At 39.9% G+C, this 13158-nt stretch overlaps 1 protein-coding gene across 1 annotated transcript in view; it reads right to left on the reverse strand.

The window, feature by feature from the left end:
* The window catches only part of LOC112983247 (proprotein convertase subtilisin/kexin type 5), a 245032-nt gene that overhangs the window by 36875 nt on the left and 194999 nt on the right, over positions 1 to 13158 (reverse strand). The window contains exons 21-24 of the mRNA XM_064500309.1: positions 12036 to 12138; positions 8564 to 8700; positions 6334 to 6531; positions 5919 to 5987 (exon numbers count right to left, since the gene is read on the reverse strand). Coding sequence (XP_064356379.1) covers positions 5919 to 5987; positions 6334 to 6531; positions 8564 to 8700; positions 12036 to 12138 — 507 coding nt within the window. The remainder of the gene's footprint in view (positions 1 to 5918; positions 5988 to 6333; positions 6532 to 8563; positions 8701 to 12035; positions 12139 to 13158) is intronic.

Below are 13158 nucleotides of genomic sequence, written 5' to 3' on the forward strand. Positions count from 1 at the left end.
CACAGTGCTGCCCTTCAGCTATCTCATGGGTTCTTTAAACCTTCTCCAAATACCTTCTCTCTCACTCCTACTACATTATAGTCTGTATCCCTCCCCCACCCCAAACACACACTTTATATAATGGATCTTCTGGAGTATTTGCATGTTATTCGGGCACCCTTTCTACCTTTGTATCTGTATGTTTGTTCCCTTGTAATCTGGATCAAACTAAACAATTAGGTTCTGGGTCACCTTTGAGAGTCGCTCAGGCGTTACCTCACTATAACTGAGAGACAGACTTAGCCCTAAATGCCTATTCTGTAGGCTTTTATTCTCAGGTGTACTGCTCCTCAGGGTTTGTCAATGTTTATCCTTTTTCTAAGGAATCTTTGACTGAGAAAAGCAATGTTTTTTTTTGAATATTTTTCCCTCTACTCCCTTACTGAGGAGCACTTTATTCAGTGTTAGACTTTGAAAATAGTCCTGACGCAAAGGTTGCAAGAGCCACATTGTGCTGCTCTCTGCAGAACCCTGGATGTGTCAACATGTGGTGGGACGAATGGTGTTTTGCTACGAGTAGATGAGGTACTATCTGGAAAGCCTGTAGAAGTACTCATATTGCAACATGTCATACTTCTGCAAGTTGGCTGAGGTGGGTGGAAGTGAATCAGCAAGTAAGTGGGTAGAAACTGGATCAGGAACATGGGGCTCTGTTTTGGAGGACACTGGCAGAACAGCACACAAATCTGGGCAATGGCCTGACTTTCACACTCCCTCCTGAGAGGAACAAGTACCCTGTTGTTTCTTCCGAATTTCTCTGTGGCCGCATGGGCTTGGTGGGCTACAAATATGTAACTCTTCCATGGACTAGGTGCTTGTATTTAACATTATTGGTTAATGACGTGGCAGTTCTGCCTGTGAAGTGCATGTGTGCAGGTCAGTAGGTAGTGCATATCACAGAAGTTTATGTCACTTGTCATCTGCATCAATACTCAGATTTCATGTGTTCATTTGGCAGGTGCAAAAGGGAAAATGCAATTTGTATTATTAGAAAGAGTGGTGAAACTGGTTGAGCAACCACTCTGGTCCATGGGCTATAATTTTAAGCACAGCAAATAATGGCCGGCATTGTTATGCTCTGGCATTGTATTAGTTCTGGAATTCTTTTAAAATAATTAATGGCTCAAATTCTGCAGTTACCTCAGTGCATTTCTCTTGTCCTGAAAGGGCTTATAGCTACATGCTGTCTAAAGAGTTAAGGTTAACTCTGAAGAAAGTTTCTGAAGCTCATTATGGTTTTAAGAGACTTAAGAAAATGTGAGTGACATTCTCAAGTGAGATCTAAATGTGGGAGTGAATGAACTCGCATCGAAGGGCAGAATGTAGCTGCTGCAACAGCACAAAGAAAATCCTCCTCCTCAACCACATTGCTTCAGCAGAATTTTCCCTTTCAAAGCATGCCTCTGTTGAGGAAATGTTGCAATGCTTTGGATTTAATTTTGTAGACTTCATGGTGTCTTCTGGTGACCACCAGAAGACAAGGCTTTAAAATTTAGTCATGGCTTTATGGCCACAGGTGATGAAAACCTGCAATTCCTATGGGTCTATTTGCATCAGAAGGAGCAATAGCTGATTGCTGCTCTAGGAAGCAGGCTCACAGTGTCCCAAAGTGGGTAATCAGACCAGAGGCAGCAAAGTCAGAAACATAATCTTGGAAGTGTGGCTTGAAATTTATTCAGCATGCTTTCTGAGCGGCTTTGTCTGCCCAATTTTGTGCTCATGTTTGCTTAGACAGCACTAGGAAAATATTTGAAAACAAAGTGTAAGACTAAACCTACCTACTCAAAGTCACCTTTAAGACTTGACTTGTCTTTGGCCCTCCCTTTCAAATTTCAAATTGAAGAGCTCATGGGATGCCATGTGCTTGAGCATACCAGGCAGGCTAGTGTGGCAGCAAGCACAGCCAGGTGCTTCTGGGAGCTTGTGGGCAGGAGAAGGTAGGGGGGGTGAACCCTGTTGTGCATGGCCATGTTTTGGCACCGGATAGACAAAGCTATGGGTCCTTTAGGGATCTGTGTGGTCTAATGCAAATTTCTTGCTATGTATTGCATGAAGACAGAATTGTATCTGTGAGTTCTAAAGATTTTTCATCTCCTTAAAATATGGGCAACTTCAGAACTCATAGAGTGAAAAAGAAGGAAATGTATCATCTGTATTTAAACTATAAAGACTATACCTGTCCTTGATTAAGTCTTTCTGACTGTCTCTGTCTTTACCGATAGACCTAGTCTAACTTCAGCATTGCCCCACTATAGCCCTGAAACTAAGCAGGGACCAGACTTGGAGGAAAACAGCTGGATTTCACTGTGTTCCCTGAGGATCCCAGGAAGTATTACAAATACTGTCAGTCCTTCACCTCAGCATCCCCACAGCTGGTGGGGTACCTTAGTGCTCTCCTTACATTTTACTTACATGGGAGGGTTTTACATTCTTTGAAATGCCTGATGTGGGATGTAAAGTATCAAACTGACATAAATGTACAATAGCTGCATCTTAATGTGTCAGTAAGGTCAGTACTGATCAAGAAGAGGGATTTCACACCCATCCTGCCTCCATTACTTGCTCTGTTCTGCTGGCAGCTGGCAGCAAGTCAAAACAGTAGATCTTACTCATTTTCTTGCCTGTACAAAACCAGACAACATTGCCCAAGACCGAAGGCAGCAGTTTAATCTGCTCTGCGGTGCTTTGTGAAAGAAATTTTTGGCCAGAAATTACTAGTCCTTCAGGCTACTAGGAAAACAGTCAGTTCAGTTATCCTAATTAGCATTTATCTCTCTCCTTAAAACCAGATCTGTTTCTACAAAACAGCAGAAAATATCAATTAACCTTTGTAATTTATAGACAGTAAGAGAACCACTGGCATTTTGTTGCTCACAGTTTAAAACGTAACAGTACATTTTACACGTACATTTTACAACAGTCTCATATTCATTTTTTATTTATTTCATACAGTTTCTGTAAGTCATCCTGCATAACTGAACATCCAGCATAAACTGAAGATAATTATTCTTAGCTCTTAGTATTTATCAAAGGATCTCAAAGCACTTCAGCAAGCAGCAGGTGCCTGATGACTTTATATGAGCAAATGGTTTACACTCTTTTGCAAAGCTATAAATGTGCACTAAATGTATTTATATTTGTATATTAACAGCTACTTTTCAGTGACATGAACTATATAATTTTGATTCCAATTGCTGTGATTATTACGTTTTCCTTCCTACTTTTTTTTTTATTAAATAGTGTTCCCCAGAGCGTTCTGCTGCACTTCTAATCGAAATGTTCATAGCACTAGAATGCCTGTCCTACTCCTGTTCTATAGTTTTTACTCAGATAAATTCCTCAGTGGTGCTGAAAGAAAGATAAGCCAGAGTGAGACTGCAAAATCATGCAACATTCTCTTAATTTTAGAAAGAGAGTCTGTAGCAGGCCATAAAGATGCAAAACTAAATGTATCATATTCCATATTTTCTCACCTTGAAATTTTACTGCTTTTAATCATTTTTGTGGCAATGTAATTTCTTTACAGCTATCAAAATAATCCATTTGTCTCTGCTAAAAGGCAGATAGTAAAGCTATTTTTTTCACAGAAGTCTCTGAATATATCGGTTTTCTGATAAGACATGAGAAACCTGTTTCTGTGCTCATCTTATCTATGAATTAAATTATTGATATGCCAGAAATCTCATTGACTATTAGGAGCAGAAACACAAGCAAACAGCATCTCTATCTGATTCATTTTAAGTTTGAAGTTTCATGCTTTATTTCAGAAACTCGTGATAATTTGCAAAATCTGCTTGAGATCTTGTTTTTATCCCACTGCTGTGCTGCTGTTCCAAATAGAGCTAGCATTAAACCAACCTGTTTAAGCTCTCAGTATTATATGCATCATAACCTCCAGTTAGTTTCCTTAATAACATGCCACTTATCAAACTCTGGCTTCTTAATACTTCTGACTTTACTCTGCAGTGAAAGTTAATTCAGCCTTTGTTTTACTTGCACCCATTTTATTGATCTTTGAAGCCTTTGAAAAGCCTGTTTTAAACCAGAACTTTGAGAGCAAGAATCTGAGAGTAAATATGAAGTGAATATGGCTGATTAATATTTAGGAGATGAGTGATCTACTGAGATTAGAGGCAAATGAGTACAGCCCCTTTTTCTGTATGCTGGCTGTCCATGAAGAGCCTTGCAGTCTCCTTGTATATGAAGAAAATCAGCCTCTGAGGTACTTGCAATGACTATTTTTTAGGAGAAATTGCTATTCTTAGTTCATTCCACTCTAATTCAAACCAAGGATTTGCACTAAACAGTTGCAGAGGATATATAAAGAATTTTAATCCAATGTGTTATTGTGAAGAGCACCTAAAAAATTACCATAACCTAGTAAAGTAACACCTAATAGAGGCATTAAAGATTGGTGTTAAAACAGATTCTCTTTATTTATTTTTTTTCTTCTTTTTTCTCCCCACAGCCAAGGAGACAGCTGACAAGAAGATACACTTTGCTAAATGTCCCTGGTATGGACCACAGAATAGTTGCAGTCATGTTAAAACTTGTTCCTTCCAGCTGTTCATGCAGCAATACAGAAAGCTGTAGGTATAGTCATAGAGACAAGCATTAGGCTTGATTGCATTTATACAGAGTGGCTGCATAAATGGAGTTGTAAGGAACTTTATAGTATGATATATTAGACTGGATGACTGGAAAAAGGGGAGAAAGTAGTATGTGATGAAAATGCTTACATAAATTTGGTATATGTGAGCATGGCACTGACATAAAAGCAAGCGGAGAGAATATCAAAGTAGTTGTGACTATTGGTGGGATTTTTTTTTCTCTTGGGATGCTTGCAGTGTTTTCTTTCCCAGTATTCACCCTTATCGGGATAGCAACATTCAGTCTCCGGGTACAGACTCTAGCACCAGTTCTACCAGACCTGAAAACACATTAGGTGGCAGCTGAGAGAAACCAAAGGGCTCAATATGAAGTCCTCTGTGCAAATCTGTCTGAATCTGGGGCCAAAAGATGGGTGGTCCTGGTTGTCTCTGCTTTTAGCACTTTTAAAAATGGCCTTTTGAAATATATGTTGTCCCTCTGTCTTGAGCTACTTACCAGTTGTACTCCAGTCCATATAGCCACAGGAAATGGTTTTTTTAACATAAACACAGGGGCGGCAATGGTTTGCAGCATCATTTGAACATTTTAAAGCCTCCGTGAAGGTGAGCTGTTGTAATGAAAGGCAGCTCCTGAGAGCTAACGAGCTGTACTAGATTGCATCCACTTACGTTTACACAATAAGGATTTGAGGAATTGAGTTCAACAGGTTAAATGGTGTTTATCTGAGGACAACAAACTTTCTCCCAGCATCATATTATGCTGAGAAAGAACATTATTTTTAATCTTGCATGAAAAATGAACCAATGTTTTAGAATTTTTTATGGCTGTAGAATCGCTGTTTGAGTGACTTGCTCTAGAATGAAATTTAAATTCCTCATATCTATTTCTTTAAAGAAAAAAGTACAATCTGATAATCTGTTTTCAGGCCTGTAAGGTTTGAACCTCTATGGTAAAGTTCTGGATCTGATAATAGCTTCAGAAAGTCAGTAAACCTCTCAGCCTTAGTGTGGTATTCAAGCAGGAAAAAGTGCTGCAAAGATTAATAACTAAATGAATACAGAAGCTTATTCTTATTTATGCTGGTGCTAGAATTTAGAATTGGTGTTCAAGAATAAATACACCGGGAAAAATGCAGCTTGCTTGGTAAGAGGATGCAGCATTCACTAACTGCTCAATAGCATGTACAAAGGCTCATGATCAGAGATGAGGAGGAATAATTTCTTCCTACCTTAAGAATAAGGAGCAAGGTTCATAAAGGCAATACTTACCCCATTTGCAGTTCTGGCATCCGTCAGCACAAGGTATGCAATTTTCTGAGTCAGGGTCTTCCACTTCACCTGCGTTTTGAAAATCCCCAATTTTAGGTTAATTCTGGATAAATGGAAGGCCAACATTTGAAAGCATTCAGCAAGAGTCCTGAAAATAATCTTTATCCATGTCCAAACAGAAGAAAGATTTGAAACAATTTCTTTTCTAGTTTTTTGTTGTGTAAGCCTACTCAATTTGAGGAGGATACTCCTATTTTACATTAACGTAATACTAGAAGAGAATCAGAGCTGGAGTTTAAGGACCTCAGCATCAGGCTGTGCACTGTGCATCCCAAAAGAGGAGCCAAAACCCATTAGCATATTTGCAGAACAGAGTAGAAGAGAGTATTTATTAGTGCTGCTGATGGACAGTTACCTTCTGTACAGCTGTGCTTCTGACATATGCTTTGAGCTAGGTAGTAGCCTCTGAAACATCGTTTGCAGTGGCCGGTGTCCAGGCACACTTCGCAGTGAGCAGCACAGGGCATGCAGGTGTGCTCGGCGTGGTAGTGCCCCGGAGGGCAGCTCTCTCTGCACTCCCCGTGGTAGAAGAAGCGGTCGATCCCTCGCCTATCTGTGGGGCAAACAAACAGGGAAAAGAGCTCAGTAACAGATGACGTTGACGCAGAAAAAGCAGCGGTATTAAGCAGCAGTCCTTTAGCTGAGGTAATTAATATTGCCTACTAACTGCACCATTTCTACAGTTCTACACCAGATGAGCTAAAATGTGAAAATTTTCACATTTCTCCCAATTCTCCCAAATCCTTCCATGCTGTTGGGACATTTATGGCATAAAAAATGTTATGCTAGTGAATAACTACCATTTGCATCCATCAACATAATCAAATAGGGATCAAGAGATTTCCATTACTGGGATCCCAAAATTCCCTTGCTGCAAACACAGAAGTCTTCCCAACCAAAAAATATTTGTTTTGTAGATGTAAAGTCGCCGTTATGAAGGCAAAACTACCCACTTCACCTTTGAGAAGGGATCAGTCTGTTTCCATAGCGGATTAAACTGTAATCCTCCTCCTAGTCACTGCTAAACTCTGAAAGGTTTAGATTTGACTCTGAAGCGCAAATGTGCCTCTATTTGATATCAGAGCAATAACGTTCTCCAGTGGACCGAGTCACTGGAAGGTGCCCTACTTGAAATGCTTTCGAATGAGACCTGTGGAAACACCTGTAACTCAATGTGCTTGGTGATGCAACATGGGGAGGTGTTGTTTTTTTTGTTTTTGTTTTTTTTACAGGCCACCCTACAGTACAAATTACATCTGTTAAGGTGCTAAGGGTATTATATAGCTTTAACTATAGAGCATTCAAAGTATTTGCTTATGGTAGCATATTTCTGCAGCTTCAAAGAAGGCAGCTCTATTAGTGAATAGTTGCCACATTGTACAAGCAACAATTCAGACTTTATTTCTTTTAGATTTCATATATGAATGTTTAGAGTGAACTTTTCTGGTCTCCTCAGGGTGTGACTCTCATCCAAGTCTCCACTTCTGGATAATTTATACTGCTATCGGCAGCAGTAGGGAGGGACTTGAGGAACAGTTGCACAAACTTCCCTCTCACGTCTCACCTAGGGTTTGAAGCCTTTGTCTATTCATTTGCAGAGTCTGAAATCTGAGTTGCAGTCTCATCATCAGTGCAACTAATTAATGCTAGTCGTGCTAGTGTTTTCTTGTAAGCTGGACACTTATTGCTAAGCAAAACCTGGGTCACTCCTCACTAGGACTGAATCTGAAATAACTCCTGAGAGGAAAAAGGCTGTGAATCCACTGTCAGTCCTCAGAATGAGCTCATCAAAAATTCTTTTTTATGAAAAGAAGTGAAGTTAAATCCTGAATACTCTTCATTTCCGGGGGCGTTTTAGGCAATTCACAAATGCTTGCATGTAATAACCCTCAAGTTCTTTATCCACCAGGCATTAGAGAGGCGAGAGGGAGTAATTTTCCTAATGTATACAATACTGGTGCTTCAAAAGGAGAAGAGCTGCTTTTCTGGGACAGCCACAGAGTTAACGATATTAACCTCTGTCTCAACTTAATCTGTATAAAAATGTGGCAAAAGACATATTTAGATATGTGCTAGTGATAACCACCTCTTCGCAGGCCCCATCTACCCAGCCACGGGGACATGGCAGTTTGTGGTGGACCCTGCAGTTGCCCTCAGGCAGATGTTTTGGAAAGCACCCTGGCTCCCTGCCTACTTGTGCATGCAGGTTTGCTCTGTTTTGGTGTAACATATAGTGTGCAGAGCTTGGAGGAGGCAGGTGTTGTGCTTTATTTTCCAGAAGCCAATTGTGTAGGTTTTCTGTCTTTTTTCTCCTATTATTGTTCCTGTTAAGATAGGTGCTATCCAAAATATACCCAGGGCAACGCATAAAGATGCAAGGACACTGTAGAGCTGTGTTTCCGAATACTTTTGAAAAAAAATTGAATTCCAAGATCCCTTCAGGGCGAGAACAAGATTACGATTCGGATCAGTAGTGAAAGCACGATATACTGAATTGGCTCCAAGAACTGGCCCTGGGAGCAGAGGGGAAAGGAAACTGAGAGGCCCAGCAAGGGGAAAAGACTGCAAGAGGAAATCTTTCTTACCCCTTCCACAAACAGTGCATTTGTTAGGTTCACTTCCACTGCAGTCCAGGCAGGTGTGATGGCACAAATGGCACTGTCCTTTAAATTCAAACTTTCCTCTGGGGCACTGCATAACACAGCGACCATCGTCAAAGGCTCTTTTGGGGCAGAGAGAGGCAGAATTACATATGCAGCAACATCTTGTTCTTTAAGTTTAAAGCAAACCAACAAGAAAACAAGATATTCTTCCTTTGTCCTATTTGCTAGAGTCTTGGCACTTTTCCCCTTCATTTCCCTAATCTTATAGAATTTGCTAAGATAAAGTGAAAGGTCAACTATGTTTTGAACTCGGATCTTAGATTTCAGAGATGAGTTGGATTATTTTGCCAGAAAAATCACCTTCTGGTCCTGTACCTAGATGTCCTTACACCACAACCTCTGAAGAGTTCCCTTATGTCTGTTAGAAAGAAAGCAAGAACAGGTCTTCCTCTGTGAAAGAACTATCCATCTGTTGAAGTTTTCTATTAGTTTCACTATAAAGGCTTGCTTTGAGCTGTACAATGGCTTCAGTGAAATGACTTTGTACATAAAGTCAAACATCCATCTGAATCTTGGCAGGCCTGGAGCCTTAAGGAGCAAGTCTCTTTGGACTTGCATCTCTGCAAACTCTTAGCTGTTTTGCTGCTAAATGTTTTCTTTCTTTGATGGGTAATGAAATATCTTCTACAGAATCTGTTTATGTGTTGAAAATTTTAATCTGTTCGGGAGAAATGGAGAAATGCATCAATAACAATATGGCAATTAAAAGAATATAAAACAAGTTGACTAGAATTTGAAAATGTTTTGAGTATTTTGCAAGAAAATAAGAAAATAAGAGGCGAGAGACTATCATCTCCCACTCAACTGCTTTTGTCCTTCACTGGTATCTGAGGACTTGGGACTCAGTTTTCCCAGTCAAGATCGTAGTACAGATTTCAAGACTATGCTGTTTATATGCTTAGGGAACAATAGGCTCTCTATAATATTAAAATAGTGCATGGTTCCTTAGAGCCAGCCAGTGTCATTAAAGAATGCCTACAATATCATAAATTTGGGTTGCTATGGTCATTGTCAGATTCATTCTGAAAGAAAAGGGGAAAAATATCCGCAAAGTTTAAAACCAATTTTGTCAAATAGTCTTTGAAACCATCTAAAATTTAACATGATTGGAAATGACGAGGCTTACGAGGTGTGAAGATGGAAGAATATGCTATCATGCAAACAAGCCTTCCTGAAGTGCGCGTAACAAATCAGTGTCTAAGACAACTTAGGAACTGATAAAAAGGCTTGCGAGGCTGAATGCAGGCTGCTGGCGAGAAAGAGAGAGAGATTCGTATGGTGTACGAGGTGTTCAGCAAAGATACAGCTCAGGAGCCTGAGAGTGAGATGCAGACTGCTGCTTGTATAGATGTGCCTGCATTAAATTGAAGACCATTATTCAGCTCTTCCTGGGGTTTGCACCCACACTAGATGGTTTCTGTGCAAATGGGAGAACATGACAGAGGTCCTGGAGGTAGCTGGGCTGTGCTTCTATGACCTGCAAAAATGACTGTACTCCATCACATGTGCTCCCTGAAACGGTAGCCCTTCTTACAAACAGTTGGCACAGTGGTAAAGTACATTTTTCTTGCTTTTCATTATGTTGCCCCTAATAATAGACACCAGCAGGTCAGATCTTATAGCTTACCTCTGTAGCTCAAACAATAAACAGAGGGAGAGGGATTTTATGAAAAGCTCTGTTTGGCTGGACAAAAATCTGCAGTTCCCTCCTGTTTTAAAAACAGATAATAGCATTTTGGCTTTTCAAACAAAAAAAATGATCTGACGGTGAGTTTATTATGAAATGAGGTGGTGCCTGGTGCTGAATTCTTGCAAAGAACAGGGATTGTTCAGTGTTTTCATTTTCAGGGGATTTTCAGTAACCTCCTACCCCCCCCCCCCATGTCCCCCAACTCTTTTCATCCTTTACAAAGAGGAAAGCTGTCGCCCTGTAGGAAAGCTCCACTGCTGAATTTTGGTCCGTGTTATCTAACAGCCACTCATTACTGTCTTCAGTAGACACTATTTAAAGCTCTGAAGAGCTACAGGATTTAGGAGAATCTGTCATTTGAACAGGTCTATTTCCAGTACATAAAAACTAATGTTCATTGGAAAGATTTATTATTTAGCTTCTGGTTGAGATTTCTCTTTATTAATATTTCTTTTAATAATGACTGTCCTAATATGACTTTTCCTAATAGCTTTCCACAATGTGCAGAGGGAGCAGAAAAAGTCTGTGGATACCCTTGTATGTAAAAATTGAAAATTGCTAAATGATTTGTTACAGGGGAGAAAGAACACTTCCATAAGGTCACAGAGACTCAAGACAGCTTCATCACTGCAAACATGTACATGGTTTTGCCTAATAGCATTATAACTACATTGCTGTGTACCTTCTTAGTTTTGCAGATATCTCTGGGCAAAACTCACAAAATAGGAAACAGTCTCATTTAATGCAATTCTGAATCAGAGCAATTCAGTTCTTAGTGCAAAATTCTGCACAAACTTCCTTTGCTAATGCCATTTCTGATGTAGCACACCTTAAATCAGTACTGTTTCCTCAGCTATGGATTTGTTTGGACTCCATTGGGTTCTGTCCTTTATGGCAAGGTCTTATCATAGACATTTGCACTGTAAATTGTGGGATTACTTGGGGATGTTTTTTCTATTTAGGAAAATGTCATACAAGACCTGATTCTGACTTCATATCAGTGTAAATGTCCACTGGCTTCAATACAATCCAGAGCAACAGAACTGGAATAATTGGTGTGAGAATAAAGCTAAATAAACAAATAGGATAAATAAAGCTAAGTATATAGGACATGGGCTCAAATGCAATAGACTGTCGCATCAGGTGTTAGCTCACCTAAATGTTAAGTCTGATCTGCAGTGTCCTATGGAAGAGTCTCTTTCTTGTTCCATTCGCTCCTTGTGGGAACCTAGGAAAATTAGCCTTCCAGCTAGCAGGTAGGGGTCTATGTTTAGGTGCTATGAAAATCTCCCAAGTTACCTGATTGCCTTAGCGTTTGTATTCATTTGCTTTGCCAAATTCCACAGCTGTGCAAAACTGTAAATACCCTGGGCTCTTGTCATCTGAATTCACCTGCTGTGACTCCAGGGACTATGATTTTGAATGGATGACAATGGATGACAACGAAGGAAAGACTATTTCACTTATTTAAAGAAAATTTTCTATATCTGTGGGAACCATCTGGGTAAATATTGACTGTCTATGTAACCAACTGGTCTTGTTCACGTAAGCGTTGTTTTCTCACTTTCTTGCCATGATTCTGATTGCCATACTCATTGATTGCCTCTTCATCTAAGTCTGCAAGCTACCGCTAAAGACTGTGCGGCCACTTCTGCAGATCCTGATATAAGGCCTTTGTGCTATGTGGTGCTAGGAAACACATACCTTGTGCCTGGACAGCTGATGCAGTTGTCCTGCTCAGGTCCAATGCATTTCTGACAGGATGCTTCACACAACTGACATTTCTGGGAATCATCAAGATATTCCCCTGGTAGAAGAAAAATTCAAGTGTTTATTTCAGATCAACATCTCACATTAAAAAAAAAAAAAGCACTAAAGATTTAATAAGCAGAAGGAATTAGATCTGTTTTGAATTTCTGAAATGAACATGTTTCACTGTGGCACGAAAAAAAGCAGTGTTTGTTCCCTTGGGGTACTGGGATATTCAGAATTAGAAGTTCATAGGCCTTTTAATTTTTATTTTTTCTATACAAATCTGATGGAGAGTGACTCTTATTGTTGGAGCTTATGCTATTTCTCTTGCATCAATAGGAGGAAGTAATGTGACTTTGTTAATATTCACCATGGAGAGTTACACCAACAGCAGTGCTATCCAGGAGCCATTCATTACCTAAATTTCTCTGGTGCAGCTGCAGCATCCTCATGATTACAAGCTCCAATATAAAGCATGTGCTGGTCATGAGCGTGCGGTATGTTATGCGTGCAGAAGCACATGAATAAGCTTCCGTGAGTCAGAGATGTGGTGCTCTTAAAACCTCTAGGTATAGCATTTTTGTCCCCCATCCCATTCCTCCCAGGAGTGCCTTCATGCCTGAAAGACCTGTAGTTACTTCAGAGATTTACACACCCAGTGCTCGTTTAGACTGAATAAAATTTTGGTGCCCAAGTGCCCACCTGGACTTGAAAAGATCTTGTATTATATAAATGAGTGTCTGCAATCTGAGGCTAAGGATGAGGCAGATCATGAATGCAGTAATGCTATTATGGTGCTGTAGTGTACAGTCTACCTCTTTATTCATTGAATAATCATTAAAAAATTGTTTACATGAAGAGCTGTGCTCTTCATTAACCTCAGAGTGGAGACAGCCATTTGGTAAGTGGCATGAATACTGTATCTGTGAAAGGCATTGCACAGAGACAGTAAATCAATTTATCAAGCAGATTTATAAAACCCAAGATGGAGTGTGTTGTTCGTTACGGCAAAATTTTTTCTAATCAAGCCTAGATATTCGAGCTCTCAGGGGTACTGAGCAGGCATAAAAAGACT

Source organism: Dromaius novaehollandiae, chromosome W (genome assembly GCF_036370855.1).
Source record: "Dromaius novaehollandiae isolate bDroNov1 chromosome W, bDroNov1.hap1, whole genome shotgun sequence".
In the NCBI taxonomy this organism is placed as follows: domain Eukaryota; kingdom Metazoa; phylum Chordata; class Aves; order Casuariiformes; family Dromaiidae; genus Dromaius; species Dromaius novaehollandiae.